Below are 16,116 nucleotides of genomic sequence, written 5' to 3'. Positions count from 1 at the left end.
AAAGTCATCAGGTGTGTTTGTGTGTGTACGATGTATTGTGGCAGCTCGAGTCCATGCCGCAATCTGCTACCGCCACTGAAGTATCATGCCGAATACTTCAGGCATGACACCCCACCTAGTCACATAATACTAACCTCTCAGCGACTGAACACCAAACGAGGCAGTACACACTTTTCAAAAACACTTGAAAACTAATTGCATATGAGTTAGAGAACTTAACATAAAATTGGTGACACCCTCTGCTATACAAAGTTCTTAATTCATCGAATAACACCATTAAAAGCCAATCTTTAAGCGGGCGAATATCAACCAAATTTCACAACTAAATACAGATAAATTATTAGACAACCTAAAATGCTATGAGTATCTCAATTCGGGTACCCTTCGAGAACCCGGACAGCGTATTGCATCAGTTAACATCTGCGAATAACCACACGAAAACTTTAACAGAATGTCATTCAAATTTAATTCCGGTACAACCTGTTTTCATGTAAAAATCATGACTGATAATGTCATCTACTTCTACTGAAACATTCAAACACGACAAAAATATTGCCTCGCGTTATGATATATATTTAAAAAAACATTATGGGGGAATAGTCACGGAATATTAAAATTATGCATTACTTGTGATTTCTGTTATGTAATGATATGATTGTACAATAGGTGTTCACGCCGTGTTCAAACATATTTAACTTTGATGACCATTGTAATGAGGCAATTCAAAATAAACATATATACGTAAATATATATAATATTTTCCCACACACAGCAGGTTCTTGGACACGAGTATGTCATACAGATGGAAGTCAAGAGACCTTCAATAAACTTCATGGAAGACTACATTATAACGGCCCTCCCTATGTTCGCTTTCGACCGCTTATTACCATCAAACCCGCGAGATCAGAGTAGAGTCCGGTGTTGTCCGCTCTCAACAAACAGTAAAACTATGCTGGCAACGTCTAAAAAAGCATACATCATATCCTTTAATGTTCTACGTACACAATTTACATTGGTTTCTAATCTCATTAAAATGAATTATTTTCTTTTCCTCTGGACCGCCTCTTTGATCTCCTTCAGGCGGTTGAGCGTACTGAATTCCATCAGCTGAGATGACCGATCAATCGCCTTGTGAGTGTAGGTGAAGTTAAACGTGGAATAAGGAGCCTCAGGATCGTCAAAGATGGCGAACACCGCGAATTCTTATCGCAAGTATTCTCCCTTGCAATACCTGATGACGAAAGAGAAAACGTTTAGGGCAAAAAATTATTATGGCATCTGAAAAATACGAAATAATAACTTCTCTGATTAAAAGGGGCCTCTCAAAATGATCAAAATTGTCTAGTACCCCAAATCGTGGAATATAATATGTACATATAAGAGTGCATGTATAGCAGTGAGTAGTGTGTTCCAGCCTGGCTGTATTGATTTATTTTGTCGATATTGTTGCTGGAGCAAACAGAACTGCGCGCCGTAAATCTCCGACCGTAAGTAAGTTAATGACTAACTTTCCAACATGTGACGTAGAGATATGCACACCACACTAGTGGCGGATACGTGTTCTCCAACAAATTTTAGACTTCATCAATGTTCCCGCGAGCGTTGTAGATCGCTTACTGTCACCAAGGCACCACAAGCAGTGACAGCGCAGGAATGTTCCCTGACCACGGCCGGTTTTGACCCTGCGCCTTGAAATACTTGCAACTCACCTGGCTTCTTATACTTCCGAAATTAGAGAACACGAGGACAAAATGAAAGATTATGGGACATTTAGGGTCGTTGGGATCACGGAAGATGTACAACTCATTCATCCCTTCTTTCTCAAATACACTCGCGTCGATGGGTTGGAAACGAAGGCCGTTCTGTTTAGCCCACTTTTCAGCCAGTCTTATTTCCTGGAAAAAAAGCATCAGCACATTCGTTTAGCAAGGCAAATTTGTTTTACAACCTCGAAACCATGGAAAACACGATGATACCGATCTAATGAAAGCAGTTATTAAAATAATCCGAATAGTTCAGAGTAAACAGGGAATGCTGGCAAGTAATGATGTACATATAACATTGCCCGGAGCTAAGTCAAATTTAAAATACGATTTTAGAGCTTATGTTTGGTCCTAGAAATTAAAATTTGACCATTTCAACACACGTGTGTCGGGCCCCCAAAAATCGTTGACTAAGTTTTTAATTCAACCTAAGGTGATAAATGGCTGTTGTAAAATTGGTACCAGATAGCTGATTGGTTATTCATCAGGAATTAATTTACCTTGAACGGCTCGCTGTCATCACCAAGTCTACCACTGAAGTCAAACGACAGGATGAGGTCTATCCCCCGGGCTTGCCTCAGCACGAAAGGGTACGGGGAGTTGAAAGTTAACCCTGCGTCCACGACAAATTGTTTCTTCACGTGGGTGGAACACACTCTGATTCCTTCGTCTGAATCGTCTGTAAAAATTATTAAATTTTTTGGCTTATTTTATAAATACTATTTCCACGCCTCTGACCTATATACTGTCAAATAATGCTGGGAGGGCTGGCCAAACTTAACAAAGAAGTCTGGCGCAGTACAATTGTATTAAGCATGCAGGTAACTAGGTCAACAGTTCAAATCCAGCTCTTTCCGGATCAAATGGTATATATTGCACCAGAAGTTATTTTAATGCTCTTTTCTTTAGCTTTATCAACTGTTTCGAATAAGTTTCGAATTGGGGAAAGAACACCTGTGAAATAAAGGACTGGGCTAAATACCAAATATAACACTTTTGTCTTTTTAAGCATCGTTTCGATTTTTTTTTTTTTGATTGGTGCTTTACGCCGTGCTCAGAATATAGCATCGTTTCGAACTTGTCCTGTCATTCTTTTATACGTTGCGTTAATTTAATGACTGAACTAGAAACACCCCCCTTAATTACTGGATTAATTAATGTCTTTTCACAAAAACTTTTCTTTCGGGGTCTTATGTTCTTCTCCTTTAGGTAGTAAGGCGATCCCTCTAAGGAAGTTGTGTATCACGCGGCCAGTACGCATGCTCAGAAGCTGAAATCTCTTGCTGAAAACGGAAAACGATATTCATGAGATTTTGATTTTAGAAATCGGTTCACACTTAAACAACAAATTATTTGACTTCCACATTTTTATTTTCAAATTCAACTGAAATAAACAAGTAATACTTCTGAACTTTTCACGAGAAATATGACGTCACTATACGCTTGTGGTCAAGCGTAAGAAAAATCACCTTTTCTGATTTGTTATGCAAGAAATATTGGTTTGGGGAAAACATTATACTGGGGGTTTTTTACTATTTTTAAGACGACTAAAGAATGACACATTTCGACCATTACAAATATCACTGAAGTTTCGTTGACACATAAACAGGCTTTATAAAGTGTGTGTAGTAAACTTTCGTTTTTGAAAGGGTCAGTAACATTGAAATCAAAGGGTTTAAGCCATTGCACCTCGCCAGATAATTGAAACAAAAAATCCTTGCCGTAAAGCTATATTGTCGCAGCTGTTTGTCCAAGCAAACAAACCCAATATCCTTCATGAATCGCGTTAAAAGATGAAGAGAAGTGGAGTGAAATTTTGAAGCGGTTGGATAGTGACAGTATTTGCTAAGTGACTAAATTAGAGGAGCAAATTGCAAAGAAAATACATTATATTACCTATCTACTAGGCTCTTAAACCAGTTCATCCAGAATCCTTTGTCCGCGACCGTTTTTTCCGCTCCTTTGTTCTTCACAATGATCATGATGAGAGTTATCGTGATTATCAAAATCATCGTCGTCATCATCGTCTTAATCTTCGCTTCCGTCACTCAGCACGGATTCTTTTTTTAATTACAATATCACGATATGTACATTTAGAGTTTAGTCTTTATTTTTTTTAGCAATTTATCAAAATAAGAATAATCGTAAATTCTTTCCTATCATAAAAATTGCACGAGATAATACCACTAATCACAAGACGAAATCATCTTTTCAGTATGACAGCAATTTGGTACCAAAAACTTCTGTATGACTTATACTGATGGGTAGGAATATTAGCTTCAGTATCTCTTTATTTCAGTTAAAATGATAATATAGTGGTTTTCAAGGCCTGGCAAGTGGTGTGCATTTTAATCATGAACATACTCATTTCCCGTCTGACCATCTCCACGGGGTCCATGTTTCGATTGTCATCAAATAGTCGATTAAACATGATGCAGAAAGCGCTGCCCCAAATACCTGCGACAAAAGATGGAAAATATGCTGTTACGTAGTTTACAGAAAAGATATATTTATTTTATTTGATTGGTGTTTTACGCAATACACAATAATATTTCGCTTATGCGATGACGGCTAGTATTATGGTGTAGAAATCCAAATGAGGTAATGAAGTGAATAAGTTTGTTGTTTGATTATGACAATAGCCAACTCCAGATTTGTCTGGGAAACTGGGCAAGACATTTTATTGTGAGGTTTCCGGTGAATTTTAGTGCCAATGAAAAAAGGCAGACAATATTTAAAACGCTACATAGTAAGAATCCAACTGGCATAATGAGCAACACGGTGTTTCAAAGATCCTAGTCTCTAAATTTTCCTCTGGGGAAATACCATCCAGAAATGTATTTGTAAGGCTGTGTTGTAGTGCCCCCATCTGTACATTTTCCATATATGATGCCTTGTACATCCAGTGGCTTGTGTATGAGCTGCCTCGTTCTCTTATATATATATCCGGTGTTACATTTGGGGGCCTGTCCGGGATTTGGGAATGAATAAGTGCAGTGATGTCTGTCTGAGTACAGCGATAAACAGTCAACTGAGCTATTGCGCACATTGACGAAATGAGTACAGAGGACAATACGTAGGGTGGGGCAGAACAGACGTATGACTGGTAAATCAGTTGAAGAGACGTAATGACATCAGATAATGTGCATATGATGTACATGTACCTGTGTGCAGCTAGACAGCTTTTATGTGCATCAGAGGATATTCCTATAAAAACTTTGGAAGATTGTTATTGCCATTGTGACATTGCAATACACATTGAGTAAATCAGACCTACAGTGGAAGGACTCTTAGGCGGCATGCAGGTTGGTTGCAGCACTACTATGCTTACTGAGTGTTGAGACTGTTGTTGGTTGACATAGTATTTGGTTGACATGATATTTCGTTTACATGTTAAGAAACTGTGTAAGAAACTGTGTAAGAAACTGTGCAGCGCATAGGATGTCAGTCTTTTGAATTGGATGCATTATATGTCATACAATTTATTAGCTGTTTTAGGATATCTGTAAGTACGATAGATTTGTAATAGTTTCATCTTAAGGAAAAATGGCTGACCTAGAGTTGGAGTATGCAGTGAGACAAAAGCTTTATACTTTGTCAGCAGATGAGCTTATTGGACTGTTGCAAAAACTGACAGTTTCTGATAAGTATACGGCGGAATTAGGAAAGCCTTCTTTAGTACAGCTGCTTAACAAATACATGGTTGCTGAAGCTACGAAGGAGGATGGAGGAATGGCAAGTCTTTTAACAGCACAGTCTTATTTCGAATCGGTTGGTAAGAAACAAAGTAAGACAGGCAAATCCGATCCTAATGAACCAGAAAAGCAAATCATTCCTTCAAGGCCTGATGCACCTATAGTGACACCTATATGGAAGCGTGAGTTTAAGCTTGGAGGTCAGATTGATGAACCAACACAACAAGGCCGACTGAGTTTCACCAGTCTAATAAGACAAATTGAACAAGGGTGTGCACAAGGCCACAGTGAAGCTGAAGTCGTTCAGGCTGTACTCCGAGCAATTGTCCCAGGGCTTGGGCTCAGAAGCTACCTAGAAGGAAGGACTCATTTGACTTTATCAGCTCTGCGAAGAATTCTTCGTGCGTACTACAGAGAGAAGAGCTCAACTGAACTTTATCAACAGCTGTGTGCTGGAGCTGAGGGAAGTAAGGAAGATCCACAAGCATTCTTAATTAGGATGATGGACTTACGACAGAAGATATTGTTTGCTTCTCAGGGGGAGATGGCTGTTAGCTATGACAGTACATTAGTTCAACAAATGTTTCAAAGGGCAGTTTTGACAGGACTGCAGAGCGACGCTTAATCGTCACGAAATGAAAAAATGCGGATCTCCGCAGAACAGAAACGTCAAGTCATGGAGATGCTTAATGAGGAGTCGGATCTGTTAAATGCTAAAGTATCGGCAGAAACATCCAGTGTGACTAAGCGAAGGGTTCGAACTAAAGTGAATCGGCGATCATCTGGATAAGCCCCTTCAAATAGCTCAGTAATTTGGACTGACTGTCATCAACAGGTTCTGGAAGAACTGGTAGACGCCTTGTCGAAGGAAACGGTAATGACGTATCCAGACTTTGGAAAACCCTTCATTCTGCATACAGATGCATCATCAGAAGGATTAGGAGCTGTACTTTACCAGGACCAAGGAAGAGGTAATCTACGTGCCATAGGCTATGGATAAAGAACACTGAGCCCATCTGAGCAACGACACCATCTACACTCGGGTAAACTCGAGTTTCTGGCATTAAATTGGGCGATGACTTTAGGGATTACCTGTACTATACTTGTCACACAACTGTATACAGCGATAATAATCCTTTCACCTATACGTTAACGTGAGCCAAATCACATGCAACTTGACAACGATGGGTTTCTGAACTTACTGATTACAGCTTTGTGGTGCGATATCGTCCAGGAAAGTCAAATGGGGACGCCGATGGATTGTCTAGGATGCTAACTGACATTGACGAATTCATCTGCTCCTGCTCAGAAGAGATGTCTCCTGATACGATAAGTGCAGTTGTCAAAGCTGTTCGAGCTCAGTCCCATGAACTGGCTCCATGGATCAGTGCCATCACCAATGATCCGCAAGTGGTGAACACGGATAAACTGGGTTTGGTTCGCAACTCAGTGAATACCTTGTGTGCCAAGACAAAGGAAAGCATCAGAAACGCTCAGCAAAACGACCCAGACATAGGAACTTACCTGAAACTAAAGGGATCACCCAAGGTTAAGTCCGGCAATGACATTTCACATGGAGTGAAGTGCTTGCTCAGGGAAGAATAACGTCTTAAAGTGGATGATCATGATCTGCTGAATAGGACTCACATGTGAGTCCCCTCAGGCAACATCCACAAATAGTTGGTACTTCATGCAAAGTATAAGCCCCTTATATACAAGGAACTGCATGAAGAAATGGGTCACTCAGGTGCTGAAAAGACGTTGGAATTGGTTCGAGATAGGTTCTACGATCCGAGACATTAGTCACTACGTGAACAACCAATATAACTGCCTAAAGAACAAGCCATCTAGTAGACCAACTAGAGCTCCACTCCAGCCAATATCTACCACAGCTCCATTCCAAATAGTTGCGTTGGACTTCTTGCATCTAGAAAAGAGCAAAGCGGTCTCTGATGTTCAAGCATACCCTACAAAGAACAAGAGTGCTAAGACAGCGGCTGAACGTCTCTTCAATAACTACATTTTGCGATTTGGGCTTCCTTAGCGAATCTACCATGACCAGAGAGGTGAGTTCGAGAACGGGCTGTTCTGGCATCTGGAAAGACTTTGTGGGGTGATAAAGTCTCGAACTACCCTTTACCATCCCCAGGGAAATGGCCAGGTAGAGAGGATGAATAGAACAATTCTCAACATGGTTCGAACTCTCCTCGAATCACACAGCAGTCTGACCGAAGTCTGACTGGGCACGCCACCTAAATAAGATGGTACATGCGTACAACTGTACTCGAAACGACTCGACAAGATTTGCACCTTTCTATCTACTTTTGGACGATCGCCTCGATTACCAATCGACCTAGTATTTGGGGGTTGGTCAATCAGAACAAGGAACAGGACCAGCTACTGTTGCAGACTGGCAGGGATGGAATGCAGAAAGCGTATAGTGAGGCCAGGAGACGAATCCATCGAGCAGCGGCGCGTTTTGAGACCAGGTGACCGTGTGCTAGAGCGGAATATGTCTCGACGTGGAGGACCGGGAAAGCTGAGAAAACACTGGGAGAGGAGCATCCATGTCGTGGTGAAACAGATTGGAGATGAAGCCCCAGTGTACCGTATCAAACCAGAGAATGGTGATGGGAGGCAGAAAGTTCTTCACCGAAATATGCTCTTGCCTTGCGATTACTTACCTGTTTCTGTTCCAGTCCCCAGCAAGCCTAAACCAAGTCGACAGAAACACCGTGAGCCGCATGTGCAGCGCACAGACCAGGATTATTCATCAGACTCGTTGGATGAAGAGGAATATTTCTTTCGCACATATCCGATGACTGAGCTGAACCCCTTAGTACCACCGTTTCGGCCAGGGGGCTCTCGCACAGTGGAATCAGTGCGAAGATGACTCTAATCCTGATTTTCAGCCAACAATCTCGGAGGATACCGCAACGACTACAGATGCAGAACCTCCACTACGTCACTCTCACAGGATTCGGAAGACTCCTGCACGTCTCCCATATGGTGTAGATCCCACAAAAAAGAGTATTAAATTGATCTCCTTAAAGGGGTGGATGTGCCTTGTAGTGATCCATGCATTTGTGTGCGAGAGTTTGCAAACGTTTACCTGTTTCCTGTATTAATGTTTGCCATTTGTCAGTATGACTTGGTAATATGAGGTGTAATATACCCAATATGTAGTCTGAACTACTGTGTTCTATCACAATATACAGAATGTCTGCTACTATAGGAGTAGAACAGGTTAAAGTCTGCAACACGTGGAACTGAAGTGGTAACATGTGTTTTGGTTACACTTAGAATAGACAATAGTGATGCAGACCTGTATACTGTCTTATTGTATGTAATTGTTGATCGCTTTATGATGTGTAACTATTTGAAGGAACATTTGTAACTCGTTTGGCCAACATGTTTACAGTTCTGCAAGGTATCCAAGTATAATAGTTTTAAAGAAAATAATTCTACCCATCTTTGCGATCACGTGGTATCAGCCATTGTAATCTAGTGACCTATTTTCTGTATTTGTCTAATAGAAACTGTAATGTCGGGACGACATTCATTTCAGACGGGGTGGATGTAAGGCAGTGTTGTAGTGCCCCCATCTGTACATTTGTCTTTTTCTTAAATATACACATACGTTGAATATATTATTAAATTTGGTAGTCCGTTTCCGCTAACTCTCTGTTGTGTGTATATATATATATATATAATATATATATATATATATATATATATATATATATATATATATATATATATATATATATATCCGGTGTTACATATTTACCCCAGAAGCACAGAAACATGACTTTGTGATACTGTGCTCTCTTTTCAGACCCTACCATACTGTAATCAAATCTTGCCATACTTTAAATGCCATAAATATACGCTCAAAAATTAATCTGTTAATTTTAACAGAAGGTCTGTTGTCTAAGTGATGCTACGATGTAGTCTGTTATTATAACATAATAATGTGTCATTTTCAACATAATATCTTGTTAATCTAATAGAATCTGTATGTTGAAGTAATAGATGTGTTTTGCAATAGTAGTGTGTGTGTTTATATTTAGCAGAATAATCTGTTGAAATGACAGATAGAATATATTCTCGAATCACTCAGACAACAGACTTTCTGTTTAATTTAACAGAATTATTCTTTTTTTAGTGTAGAGAGAAGAAATAATGACATCAAATATCTGCTGAAAGTTGTCCAAATAGACTCGCTTTGCCCCACCCCACGGGGAAAAACCTCATCAGAACCTCTCGCATTGCAACATTTTTACAAGGTTAAAATACACTCCAGAATAACTTCAGATTTTGAAAACAAAACCCTAGGACTGACCTTGTAAAAAGTGAAGTGGGGGTTCGTCGTACTTCTTCGCCAACTTGCCCATGAAGAACTTACTACAGAAATACTCGCTCTTCAAACTTCGCCATTCCTATCTCAAAAGGACTGAACTCAATCCATTCTGCAAAGTAACATGTCATGGTATTGTAACGTAGTCAACAAAATAGCCCTATTGAAATAACTGGCGATGAGGGCTGCTTCCATAAAACTTGTTAAGCGTCTTCTTGTATCGGGTCACTCTAATGGCTGATATAGTTCTAGTGCTTCCTCAGAGAAGGCATGACATCAGATACAATAGACCGCTTCGGTGGCCTAATGGTTAGTGCTTCCTGCCCGAAGTCGGGAGATCCGGGATCAATCCCGTGTCGGGTCATACCAAAGACTTTAAAAATGGTACTGCTTGCTGTCTCACTTGGCGCTCAGCACTCAGCAAGGGAAAAGAAATGGTTGCCCCGGTACCCTTACAATGTGACTAGGTGAGATGTCATGTCTGGTGTCTTCGACATGACACTTCAGTGGCAACAGCACTTTGGCGTCATGGACTCGCCTTGCCGCAAGAAGACACAGTATTAAAAGACCAAATGACACCTCGCCGTCGTAAGGTCGAAAATTCTTAAGACATGGTTAAATCCCTAGCATTCATTCATTCATTCATTCATTCAAACCTAAATCTTGGCCTGTCACCTTATGTTGCATGATCAAGATGGACACAGGCCCCCATTAGAACTTCCGTTTTTTCGGGAGGAACGAATGTAATTCTGTGTATTTTAGGGTGTGAAGTCTTTTCTTGCTTCCAGCCTTCCGTTGTTGGTGTACAGGTGCATGCTTGGTATCAAAATGATGGAAATTGTCTAAGTTTTGGTCAGGTATGAGATTTACTGATGAAAGTTTGAAATTCTGGCCGAGAGGACAGGTGGTGATGAGGCTGCATCCTTTTTTGTCTTACCTTGAAAAGCTCTGGCAGAAACATTCTTCTTCACGTGTACACACGTATACAGAGGCATTGGGATGTTACCATCCACAATTTTTATCTGTTGATCTGTCAGTGTACAAGCTTTTCTCTGAAAGACCAAAGAATACATCGGGGTCAGTGATATTGACGCTATAGGCATATCACAATTCCTTCCCTCTGGTACCAGGTACATGCCTGGTAAGAGTCTTATTTTGTAAAGTTTAACCAACTTTACAAAATCTTATACAGAAGGGATGTTTAACACAGGATAGACAGAAAAACGTAACGAATTAGAGAGCAAAAACATGAAGAATCTTTCGGAGGTGACCACTTTGTTAGTATCATCAATAAACCCAGTCAAAATATACATTCAAACAACCGTTTTCAAAATTGTAATCATGCCTGTAACATTAAACAAATCTGGTTTTACATATCAGACCACCCAATCCAACATCAATTGCCTCCCTTTTACTTACATCTTTTTAATTAGTGTTTCCAAAGAAATCCGTGAAGCTGATTGGCTGGCCGTTGTGCCATTTTTCCATCATGGCGCTGATGTACCGACTCACTTGCTGCATTCCCATCAAGTTTTCGCGTCAATGTTCTGTTTTAGCTCTACCTGAAATTCTTTCAGAGACAACTTTGGCCACTTCGGATGCGAGTACAATGTCGATAATAACCTGACAATTTAATATGGGGAAAAATATCTTTCAATTAAACCGAAGAAACCTATGACAATATTAAACATTCAAAAAATTAAATTAAAGAGAGTATGCCAGAGATTTTGGACAAAAATCAAATCAAATTATCTGCATTTAACAATAACAGTATTTATATGGCTCAAATCACTGCCTCTCAGTAAATTATAGACTCGTATCTGTACTATGTATCGTGTTAAAATGCTTCTAAGGTTTGAAAAAGTTATAACGCTACATACTTTATAAATTTTAGGGTATTATTACCGATTTTTTTATGTAAACCGCGAACAGACCAGGCTGGTACTTTGTGAAGGTAATTATTTGGGCTATTCTAAAATGACAACAAAACTCTTGCCTTGACCAGGTATAGTCTCTTTTACTTAAAGCTTCATTCAAACACACACGTTTCGGAACAACACGGAAATTTAGCACGGTGAGCAAAGATTTTGTCAAATCCCACTGTGACTGACACTAGAAACCAACATTTACACAAACAGAGAAAGAAAAAAGTATGTATCATAGCACAGACGCCATATTGACCGCCGCCAGTTTGTGATTTTCATACTGTTCACACAGATCAACACATACTCATTTCGACTTGTTTTGACTCTTTTAGCCACGAAGTTACAAAAGCTCGTTTAAGAATGTTAATTGCAGAACGTGAAATTCGCCCATTTCGTCTTTTGCACCTCCTAACATATTGAACAGATCGAGCAGTTAAAATCGTGATCATGCTACTGGTTATCGTGACGTCAACTTCAAAGCGGGCTACTTTCTACAGGAACGTATTCAAATCTCAGATGTCGAAGGTCAATTTACCATTTTGATATTACACATTTGCTTTTCAGTTGGTTAAGGTTTAATGGCTTATCAGAAAAACAGATATGCGGTCAGGGTGACCCTGAAAACATTTCTATGATCACTAGAGGGTTGATGCGTTAAGTCTGAAAGCCGCGCAAGAACCTTTGCTCATCGGTTAATTCTGAAAACATTCCACTGCACGTCAAAGTGTGTACAGACATTAATTTTCCCCAGCTTTACAAAGCTCATCTTTGCACTAAAAATTGCATATGCTAGTGCCAAAAAGTCAGCAAATGCAACTTTTCTCCAGGGATCACTTTTATATAAGTGTTACATTTCATTACATACAAAAACCCCATTTTGAAAACGAAGGAGAAAAAAAACCCTGAAATATTAAAGAAGTTCGCCGAGCGTGAAGTTATAAGATCTTACCAACATGACATTGACAGTCCACATGTGTAAGTGACACAGTCCAGCACATCTGTTTCTTGCAGAGCTGTAGAGACACCGCTATAGGCCACCGTAACCCAGAAACCCCCACCCTGACTCCAGCACGGCTACAGTCGGCACCTGAAATACAACGATCGATTTATAGATTGATTAATTATTATCAATGTAAGAACCTTGCTGGCTGAGTTGCTCCCGATTATTATTTATTTTGGTATATCCCAATATAAAAATGAATTGGTCAGGTCAGCCCATAACTCGTGAGTATACTTATAGTGATAGTGATTTCTCAGTCTCTTATCCCTGTTATACAATTCTCAGAATCCCGTGCCTCTCGTGACATATCTGCAGATCTCATAGGTTTGTGTAAATGTTGATTTCCAGTATGAGCAATCCAGAAGAACACGCATTCTAAAATAGGAATGTACTTGGGAGGGATGTCGTATTTGAATCGCACAATCCTGCACACGACTGGCTGTATCCTGACGCAGATAGAGCTTATCTGATGAAATAGACACTCTGATTCGGTTTTTTTTTTTTCATTTTTTGTTGATTTCTTTCTATCGAGATTTGCAGGTATCCTTGCGGAGTTGGGTAAATCTTATCAAACAACGCTGTTGCGAGAGTTACGGAGAGAAACAGCCCCAAATATGTCGGGCTGCTGGTAAGGAACATCTTTAGCTATTAAATCTTCCTGAACAGACGTGACTGCCATGGACCCTTTTTTTTCGGCGAGACCACACGGTTGACGTTGATTTATGCTTGGGAAGATTCAATGCGCCTGTGAAGAGCGGTAAATGTTCTCTGCCGTCAGTCCGACACATTTGGGGTTGTTTCGGTCAGAATTATCCCACTCAATATTTGCAGATAATCAGACATGTAGACCGCTGTTCATGTGTCAGTTCTGTCATTTGAAGACAATTCACATGAAGGCGTGTGGTCTGTTGTGAATGAACTATACCCTGGTTATATGACCTGTTGTTTTGCAGGATTATATTACTGAGCGGAGTTGTCTAGTACAAGGACAAAGTGTCTGATTTTACTCGCGTGTGACTGACATCCTGGAAGACAGCTTAGGGGCTACAGCTGAAATGTTCACAATGCCACAACTTTAAAACATGTGGAGCGGCAAAGCGTTGATATCAGTTAATTCTGATTGGCTTATATTACAAATTACCCGCATGCCCGTTTACAAGCTCCATAATGAAAACAATCCGTGACGCGCTGTACATTCCACTCGATCAGAATTTCCTTCGACAACGCGTAATTAAATTTAATCACGTTATAACATACAAAATCGTCATGTACCTCTTCAATGGTTTTCGGCCCCCTTCCGCCAAGTAAACAGCCCATTCCTGTCATAGTTTTCAACTTCCTGGCCTTAAGATAATTCATTTCTTCTTCACACAAATCCACACTGTAGCGTAAATTTGGTTGCGTACTGAAAAGAAAACCCTATTAGCCACCTTACACAATTTGGAAAGCTTTGAGATAACCGGAAACTAAATTCTCAGTTTTAACATTATCTATATTTAAGGGAGCATGTCAACAACAACAGCGACAAATATTAATGGGTTTTAATGGGTGCTTTTTCTCATTAGTATCTCCGTTTTATGTTTGTAAAAATACACTTCTTTTGTGTCTTGGGAATACGTACATATGTTTTGATCTATTTCTAAACTTGAAAATACTTACTCTATTTCTGTCTTTAATTCCATATCAAGTTCAGAGACCTAAAAGTACCGAAGAAGTGGATACGAATTCTTCATTAACATAAGACAGTAGTTTATTTATTTGATTGTGTTTTATGTCATTCTCAAGAACTTTTTGTCGTTAGTAAGGCGGTGAGGTTTGTATGTAATGGAGAACTGGATAAAGTCCGGATAAATCTACCATTATCTGTGACGTGCCCATGTGCACACCATATATATTGTCCCACATGTGACGTGCCAATGTGCACACCATATATGTTGTCCCACATGTGACGCACCCATGTGCACACCATATATATTGTCCCACATGTGACGTGACCATATATATTGTCCCACTTGTGACGTGTCCATTCCTGGTGGAAGGGGTCTCGCGAGTTCACGCAGATATCGGCGACACAGGTGGAAACCAACGTATATAAAATATATATACGATAGTTGTTAGCTTTAATACACATTTGTCTGTCGACTAGACGTCGCCTCTGGCAGCTAACGTAAAATCACCTCTTTCAGCTGCAGTAGTTTGCGAGAGCTTCCATCTGTCTCGCCGAGATCGCCGACATCGCGTGACCTAGATAGATCCCTCCAACGGCGATTGTGGTGTATTTTTGAGAGTCATTAAAGAGAGCCTCTGTAAAATGTATTTTTCCCGCACATCATGCTCTCTTCTCACAATGTGCATGTATACATTATTAGCGTCAAGGCGTGGTAGTTTTACAGGAAATGATCCAAGCGCTAGACTCAATGAAATCGAGGAAATCTCTCACAGTGATATGTGATCCAGTTGATTTAATGGAATCAAATCAAAATCGAAGGTAACCTGTCTAAAATGTATGTAACATTCATTAATGTATTGCACGTGGTGTTTGATAGGTGTAAATAGGTATATCGTAACTCCTGCTAGTGTCTGCACGAGAAGACAAAAACAGGAGGCTAGTGAGGGTGTGAGAAAATAAATCAGCAGGTGGGGGTCTAGGAGTGATTCAGAGAGGGCGGGTGGTTTATTTTAGGACGGTGGGGGAGGGGGAGGGTATGTTGGGAGGGGAAATTCCTATCAATTTGTCCTCAATTTTTCAATTTCTAGCATGATATATATATATATATATATATATATATATATATATATATATATATATATATATATATATATATATATATATAAAGCAATTCAGTTACAACGTGATTTTTGTCGTGTTGTGTATAGAAATTTCTACCAATACCAGTATCTACATGAATCGAAGAATTCTAGAATCACAACTCCAACAAAAGTCCAGCAAGTTCCATTCCGCATTGACGGTTCTCGTTAACCGAATATCACACCACTGTAATCCAAAATATCCACTGCTTAGCCTATATTCTTAGGCGACCTGACGGTAGACGATTCGACCTACGGTATTAGATGATTCGACTTAATTTGGCTGTTAGGCGATATGACCTGTATTCCCTATGTGTGACCCATGTATATATATAAAGGCCTACAGGTATTGCTGCACACCTCGATTGCCTGGCCTTCAGCTCGTATGTCGTATACGCGACCACATATATAAATACACAGGGATATGTTGACGATCAAGCTGCGCACAGGCATTGTCTTTGCCATCTCAGGCGTTAACTCATACATTTTGTTGTTCTGTCTCTACTTTGAGGCTGACTGTTACGCCATACCTCAGGTCGGGTCGTACATAAAGGAGATACTTTAT

The 16,116-nt window shown here is 39.9% G+C and overlaps 1 protein-coding gene across 1 annotated transcript; it reads right to left on the bottom strand.

Moving 5' to 3' along the window:
* Window positions 1-1,038: 1,038 nt before the first annotated feature.
* LOC135479842 (cytosolic phospholipase A2-like) lies at window positions 1,039-14,425 on the bottom strand. The gene is given in 13 exon segments (XM_064759746.1): window positions 1,039-1,217; window positions 1,689-1,739; window positions 1,742-1,895; window positions 2,264-2,442; window positions 4,128-4,220; window positions 9,804-9,886; window positions 9,888-9,930; window positions 10,756-10,870; window positions 11,238-11,350; window positions 11,353-11,441; window positions 12,693-12,817; window positions 14,016-14,148; window positions 14,403-14,425. Coding segments are annotated over 13 exon segments (1,380 nt in total).
* Between the last annotated feature and the right edge of the window lie 1,691 nt (window positions 14,426-16,116).

The sequence above is a fragment of the Liolophura sinensis genome, chromosome 12 (genome assembly GCF_032854445.1).
Source record: "Liolophura sinensis isolate JHLJ2023 chromosome 12, CUHK_Ljap_v2, whole genome shotgun sequence".
Classification (NCBI taxonomy): domain Eukaryota; kingdom Metazoa; phylum Mollusca; class Polyplacophora; order Chitonida; family Chitonidae; genus Liolophura; species Liolophura sinensis.
Note: the sequence above shows the minus strand (reverse complement) of the source record. Positions and strands in the feature narration are given on the sequence as shown.